Below are 7,951 nucleotides of genomic sequence, written 5' to 3'. Positions count from 1 at the left end.
TTTTCAAAGACTACAAATTCGCAATTGCAATTTGCTACGGGCACGTGAAATATTTGGTCTGATAAATTTACTCGATTTTTAACACCAATTTCACTCGAAATCATGTCAGTACTACTTTGTGTTGTTACCTACAGGTTGTTCCGTGTCATTTGAGGCTAAGAGCTCGTTTCCATATTCGTTATAAATGTCATGCAAGACGTGTGGGTCAAGTGCGCCTCTATTCAAAGAAAAGTTGTGTGTTAAGAACACGAGCAAAACCTGTCACGAAGACTTTTCACGAAAACTTTATTGTGAACTTTCCTGAAAGCACTCGCCTTTCTCCGTAAGAGCGGTCCGGTCGATTTCGCTTGAGAAAGAAATTTCAAAACAGTTATGTACTTATATGAAAACCAAAGTCCGCCCGATCGGATCTCTTTATTTTCCCGACGTAACTTTGAGGGATAATTTAGGAAACAAAACAAAACAAACCACACAAATCTGAGAAACTAAGCTCAAAAGAGATAGCACTACCCTGTAGATCATGTCTATCTAAACCCATCGAGACGACCTTCAGGAACACCTGGTTTCAAACAATTGGGAAGACTGAAATAAACCTCTATCGGTTTGGTTCGGTGAGTAGATAGGTTGAGGGGAGGGGGTGAGGCGAAAATAGCGTTAGATGACAAAACTTGAGACAAAAATCAAAAGTGTGCATGATCATCTCTGACTCCATACCTTTTCCTTTCCTTTTTATGTGTTTGTTACGTGTCTCAGAGCACTACATAATAAATAACCAGGGCCGTAGCCAGAACAGGACGAGGCCAGTTTGGAGCGCCGAAGGCGCGAGCCGCTAGGGGATTCTGAGGGCATGCCCCCCCTTCCCCCCCCCCCGAGAAATTTTGAAATCTAGAGGCTCAGAAATGCTCTTTTAACCAATCCAATTTTTTCTAGAGATTATCTTCTCAATTAAACGTTTCTCCAAAAAAAAATTTTAAAAAGCCAAAATCAATACGAGGCAATCGCCTCATGTTAGCTACGGCCCTGATAACACAAGTCATAAGAATATATTTGTTTGTGACGTCGAGGTCCAGTTGTGAGGAATTCATTCTACATTGTAGAAGATGATAAAGTTGATTCTTAGAAGAAAGTCAGCCAAGTGCAATTAATAACCTCTGCGAACAAGTTTACCAACAAATGAAAAAAAAAATTAGAAAAACATTAGTGTTTATTTAAATCTAGCGGTTTTTTAGCATATAGCGTTCTCCTTTAGAGCGGTAACCGGCAAAATTTACCGCCTGTAGTATCTCTTATTAGTGCCTAAAATCGCTTAAAATCCGTAAAAATTGAATAGATTGCTCTACCAGTTTGAAAATTTATTTTTCCTCTTCTGCTCACATTAAGCAGAACACCTTTACTCAGAGTGCACAGCACAAAAGTGTGTTTGTGTCGATACATTATAGAATGTTTGTTTAAAGTTATCAAAACCATCTTCAGCTACCCTAATTCTAAAACTCTGAGTACGATAAACTGTGTATATTGTTAAAATAAGTTTAAAAATAAAAATAGGAACTGAATAACTAAATAAGCGATCATTACAACAACAATGAACGAACAAATTTCTCACTGCTGCCTCAGGAGTTACTTGGTTCAATGAAAACTGTCATGGCGGCCACGAATAGGATGGAGTTTGTCTTACAGTGTACATGCTGTACTGTCTAATTAGTGCCCCCTTCGACTTGTCACTCTGTAATTTAATTTTCAACGATAACGAAAACAAGAAGAACACTCTATTTCAATCCAATATGTATTAATACAGGAGTTATTTACCTTGAGAAAAGTCGGGGCAGAGTGTCGCTCATCAATTGGCCGCAAACTGGCTGAAAAAGACGCTGAATTTCTTTCTTTAGTTCATAAGCTCTTTCCACGTGCAAGACTGATAGCTTAACTCATGAATTTTAATTTTTTAAATGATTTGTAATTCAAATGAGTTTTCCGACTTTGAACGACGGTCTGAATACCAACGGCGAGCTTTTCGATTAGTTTTGTGCAATCGTAAGCAATAATTGGCTATTTTTAAGGCTTAGTAGACTCTAATAAAGGGGTAAAAATATCGCTGCAACCGTTGCAATACCACAACTATTGCTTGTAGATAACTCTTCAGTTATTAAAATCGTTGTCCAGATTCAAATTAGACTCGGAAACAGCGCACGAACAGTAGCCTTGCGAAGAGCCACTACTAAATTCCAAATCAGTTCACTTCTGTTTAATTTTATTACCTATCAGCTCACTCGAACTCCCTGGAATCGCGAAATTTTTGATTCCCTTGCAATTTCGCGATAGAGGTCTCTTCTTTATTTCAAACTACACTTGTCTCGACGAAGAAAATTACGGTCGAAGGAATGGGTGTATTTTTTCCAATTTCCGATAAAGGATGAAAGGAAAAGAGAAAAGAAAGGGAAAGGAGAAAGAAACGTGCAGTCGAGCATCAACTTACAACCTCGGGCTCATCCTCACGAGGGTCATTTCTTTTCATTTCAACTTCTCAAGAGAATATCAACTGTTGACTTACTCGCTTGACCTTGCTAGAACAAAAATTGGCTCCAAGAGATTAATCGCTATTTATCTCCTGTGGGGGGAGGGAGAGGAGGTTGAACGATACAGATGGCTACAATGGTCATAAGTAATGCTGCAATCATGAAGATTGCCGCGCAAAAGGCTGCCTTGCAAAACCTTCGTTCATAGATCAACTTTTCAAAGGGATTGTAGAGGGTCAAAAGTCCCCGGTGCACGACCTTTATTTAGGAACTGACGGATACTATGTCAACCAAAATATTGCGCACAGCCCTCTGCCAACGTTAAGATTCTATAGAACCATATTTTGTATGGTATCGTCAGGTTGAACTACACGTGGATCAAGCGATCTGTTACAGAACCGGACACATCCATTGACAAGGAATATAATATGTTTTTACTCTTTTCATTTTATTATGCAAGGTATCAAATTACATCAATACGAAATTCAGGGAATCCAGCTCTTATTTTCCAGCATTTATCGTTTCAAAGTTACATGTAATTCATCAAAAAGAGCATAATACAGTGGACTGGCGGACTGTTGAAAAAACACAACAAAATTGCGGAGGAAAATGATATTTTTTACTATTTATCGTTAAAATATACAACGCAAGCTCATAGTTATAAGACCCAGATGTTTCTAAGACTAAAATACAAGCCAGCTTAAATGATTAATTTAAGAAAACCATTTTTTCCAGTAAAGTATGGCCTCAAAATAATCAAAATGTGGTCTTAAATATTAGAGACAAATGTAATATCAACATTACTTCTCTTTAACAGGTGACTTAACTATGAAAAAATTAGCCACCGCTTAAGAACGACAAATGTGTTGGTTTTGGTGCGAAGCTGACGTTGACTGCAGACGAGGAAGATGACAAATCCATTTACAATCTTCGTGATGATGCAGAAGAACCAGCTGAGAACCCAAAACACGGTTTCCGTTGAATTTCTTTTTAATGGCTGTCCTTAACTACTCTGTTGTTCTTGCGTCGGAACTATTCTGTTGTTAATTAACGACGCCTTTTGAAGAGAAGCTTTTTTGCATTCATATTGTATATCTCTTTTGAAGAAAGCATAAGCTATAGGGTTTATTCCAGAGTTAATAACTTCTAGATGTATTTTGTAAAGAAAATCGTTACACTTTTGATGAGTTAACAATAAAAAACTACAACGCATCATTATTCCGCCTTGTTTTGAGTTTTAGCTCTAGCGACCGGTTGATTAAACCGCAATTGCTTAGCTAAAGTGCGATCTCTAGGGTATAGAGCAAAAAACATGGATGCAAGAAAAAAGATTAGAATTACGCACAAGATTATCTCGAAAAGCAAATACAAGTAGCTGCTAATGGTTCGGGCACGATCGATTCCATTAAGTTTAATGGACACTAAAGTAACAGCAAAAAGAAAAGGAATTCCCCAAGATGTTAGAACCATTTGAATGACTCGGCGATGCTTCATAAAAGTCGAGTATTTCAAAGGTTTCACAACAGCAATATAACGTTCTAGTACTAAACTAACCAAGTTTGTTCCAGAGGTGTAAACAATGAACACCCTTCCAAACAGCACAATTAATCCCTCTTTTGAGCGTGGAGTGCATTCGGTTGCAAGGCTGCGGAAAAAAAGTGAAGGGACAACAATCATCCCAACACCAAAATCAGCCAGTGCTAAAGACACGGCAAATGCGTTGGTTTTGGCGCGAAGCTGACGTTTACTGTAGACGAGGAAGATGACAAATCCATTTACAATCATCGTGAGAATGCTGAGGAACCAGCCGAGAACCCAAAACCACGTTTCCATTGAATTTCTTTTACATGGCTGTCTAGAACTTTTCAATTGCTTTCTTAAATAGTTTTAAGGATGAAAAATTTAATTGTGTTTATAAAGAGCTCTTATTCAACCATCTGGCCCCATCCAACCCACGTACAAGTTAATTAGGGCAATATATATGCTGTTTAATTAAGTCATATTCAGGGCTGCAAACATCCATGACTTAACAACGTTATTGTCAGACGCTTCGTGCACGAAGTTTTACGTCTGCTTATTGATTTTCAAGAAGAATAAACCAATTACATTCAGAAATTGATAATAAACGCGGGAACTGTTTCAATTAAAAGAAAATTTCGGCAGTCTTTTTTTGAGACTATCAGTACAGCATGACAGTGCAAATAAGATGCGAATTAACGAAACTTATCCAACAACAAATATTTCAAATAACAATAACTATCAATCAGTCGGTGTTACGCGTAAGTCGCCCCCTTTTATTATCAAGTTAAAGACGTTTTTAACAAATAAAGAAGCCTGGAAGCCATGTTCTGTTGTAAAGCATTTCGGAAGCGGCGTTGTTTGTATTTTGACTCGCCATAAGGACTCGTCAAATTACGGCACAACTCACAAAAATACTCAGCGATACTACACACCAAAACGTCTAATAAAATATATTTATCTACAGCTTGTTTTGCATCCGTTGCAACCAAATAACTCGTTTTAATACTCGTTTCAAAGGTCATCATGTGCAAGACTTGTGGGTCAAGTGCGTCGCTCCTCTTTTTTGAAAACTGTTTGCCAAACACACAAGCAGAAATTAAAAGCATTTTACTAAGAATTTCACGAAAAGGTAACATTGTAAAATTTCCTGAACGCGTTCGTCTTTGACAATCTCTCTAGCAGAAGCAAGCTGTAAATTTTTAATGAAAAATAGAGTAAGAAGTTCTCTGGAAAAACTGCACAAACTTACCTAATTACTTAAATATAACGTTAATCCATCAGAATTTAATGCATAAAAATTTCCATGTTCCAGCAACAAGTTGACCAACAAGGTAATTGCTTTAAAAGCGATATAGGCTCGGCTCAATTTATAATACTCTATTTAAGTGGACGAAAGAAAAAGATAAGCTTGTAGTTAGTAAAGAAGAAAAAAAAACAACAATAATAACAAAAAGATTGCCTTAGTGATCGGAAAATGCACAAGTGATTTTTTTGAAGTATATTGGGAATAAATTTCGAGTGGATTTTGGAGTATGGATACTAAAACACAATTAGACTTTAAAAGAGCTTGACTAATTTCAAGTTCCTGTGTACGTTGGGCAAGCAAACTGATTATGCTTTGAAAAATGTATATGTACTCGCGCTTACTTATTGCAATTCAAACTATACCCCAAATCATTTGAACACTAGTCAGAAAATATAGCCAGAAACTGATTTCAAAAGTTTAAAAAATATTAAGAATAACTTTAACACTTGGGCTAGCAGTCTCCGTGCAATTTTTTAGGTATTTTTAAAGAGTTTGTTGAGGGCTCAATGAAAATTGACACCGGTAAATTCAGTCGTATATCGTATCAGATCATAATCATGTTGAACATAACATTGAACCAAATTAAAGATCATCAGAGAACGTTTTGGTTCCCGTTGTTAAATCTTGTTTTGGAACGACAATGAGGTCAATATGTGTAATTCCAAAATGTCCCCCATAAATTAGAGGAAGAGGAAAAATTAAATCAAATTACCTTCAAAGGAGTCTCGGGTGAATGGAAAATCCCTGGTGTAGATCTCTTCGAGAGGCTTAAGCCATTTAACAAATTGAATTTGATAGTAAATTGAAAACATTGACACTCCCTGAAATTGAAAAACGGGTATGGATGACATGTTGTAATTACTACAGTTTGTATAAATTACAGCAACCCAATCTTGAAGGATTGTTTTTTCAATAATATCTTTAATCCATCCTTCTATATGCATCTCTGTTTGGAGATGTATAAATTTGATAACGCACGCACGCACGCGCGAAACGTTTTTGTTCTGCCCATTAAATCTTTAGATTTTCTCTAAATTATCGTTGCTTTTGCCGTCATGTTTCAACGCTGGTTGCAGCCACGAGAGGAACGAGACATCTAGAATGAAATGGCGTTATCTCTCAGCTGAAAGAGGACGTGAGTTTGAGAACGTAAATTTGTAAACATTACATATGTTACTTCCGGTTCACGCTAGTTGTCAACTGCTCGAGCTCTCTTAGAAGCGAAATATGTCATCATTATCTATTTATCGCCTTGGCGTCTCTGGTTTCTTTTTAATTTTCAACCTTATCTACAAATTTAGGGCTTAAGTGATCGTGTTTCGCTGGAATAAGGACGTTTTTGTTTTGGATGACAAGAATAATAATGTAAATGCATAGTACAATTTGACGAAAACTTTGCCAGATTGGGGATGTTGTTAGTTGCAGAGCGTTTAAATTCAAGTTCAAAGAATTCTTATGAACTCCTAGTGTCCTTAGACCATATTTTCTAGCTCTTTGAATGGAAATGAATAAGTGTACCCTATAAATTATATTTTGTTTACAGACTCCGAAGAGGTCATGCGTGACATGCAAAGTTGACGTTAGGACTGTTAAACTAACTAGCATTGCCATAAATGACCACCGAGCTCGATAGATGACTACCAGTAATCGAATTTGAAATCCAAAGGATGAATATCAACTTAAGTTCGTCCGCATTTATAGCTGAATCAATCACTCACAAGAGAGAACGGAGCGATTAAGAAACTATACATTAACGCAAGAAACTAATATAGCAACGTTTTAATTAGCAAGTAGCTAAAAGTTGGTATGAGAGGAAATTAATGGCTGGATGACTTGAAAATTTGTCAAATTTTCTATGTTAGGAAAACACAAAAGAGTCCATAATAAGTAAAGCAAAGAAAAGAAAACGGTGGACAAAAATCGAGAAGATTAACATGACTGGAAATGAAGAACTTAAAAAGTTTCGCATGCGGTTTTTAAAACCTGGCGGCTTTAAAGTTGGGGAGTGATTTTTTTGAGGCTGAAAAAAGAACTGAGACATTAAAATATTGATCTGGGCATGAGAACTTACCAAGCCACAGAGTGCAATATGTAGAGCGATTATTCTTAAAACGCTGCCGCATAGAAACTTTCCCATAGTTGATAAATCGAAGTAACTCTTCCGAACGTCAAACTCATCTGAGTTGCAAACGTTGCGTCTGAATACTTAAATACTTTTCCACTTCAAAGATCCGACTCCTAATTCACCTTTCTGAACTTCACACATTTCTTCGGCCGGAAGTTATGAGAATCTGTTTTCTATCGAGGCAGTATTGACCTAGACGGTCAGTTTCTACGGCCATTGTCTATGAGTAAGTGAGCTGATATCTTTTATTCCTTTTTTTCTTGAAGTCAAAGGTTAAGAAAATGACTCACGTTTTTAACATGCGGTCACGCACGTTTCAACGAAAATATCGTGCACGTGCCGCTGTGGGTGTACAATTGAATATCGATGGCTGTTCGGAGTAGAAACGTGCAGATTCGAACGCGTTTGATTTTATTTCTATGGGTATCTTAATTAATGCCATTTAGAGATATAGGCAGGAAATTGGGCAAAATTTCCGCACAGCCC

General features: G+C 37.0%; 1 protein-coding gene across 1 annotated transcript; it reads right to left on the bottom strand.

Moving 5' to 3' along the window:
• Window positions 1-5,283: 5,283 nt before the first annotated feature.
• On the bottom strand, window positions 5,284-7,589 carry LOC149045858 (uncharacterized). The gene is made up of 3 exons (XM_089205964.1): window positions 7,412-7,589; window positions 6,053-6,161; window positions 5,284-5,411 (listed from the first exon to the last, which is right to left on the bottom strand). The coding sequence occupies exons 1-3, from the start codon at window positions 7,475-7,477 to the stop codon at window positions 5,284-5,286; spliced, it is 303 nt and encodes a 100-aa protein (XP_089062090.1). The 5' UTR covers window positions 7,478-7,589.
• Window positions 7,590-7,951: the final 362 nt, after the last annotated feature.

This window comes from Pocillopora damicornis, chromosome 5 (genome assembly GCF_964200805.1).
Source record: "Pocillopora damicornis chromosome 5, jaPocDami1.2, whole genome shotgun sequence".
Taxonomy (NCBI): Eukaryota; Metazoa; Cnidaria; class Anthozoa; order Scleractinia; family Pocilloporidae; genus Pocillopora; species Pocillopora damicornis.
The sequence above is the reverse complement of the archived record's forward strand: the minus strand, read 5'-3'. Positions and strand labels throughout refer to the sequence as shown.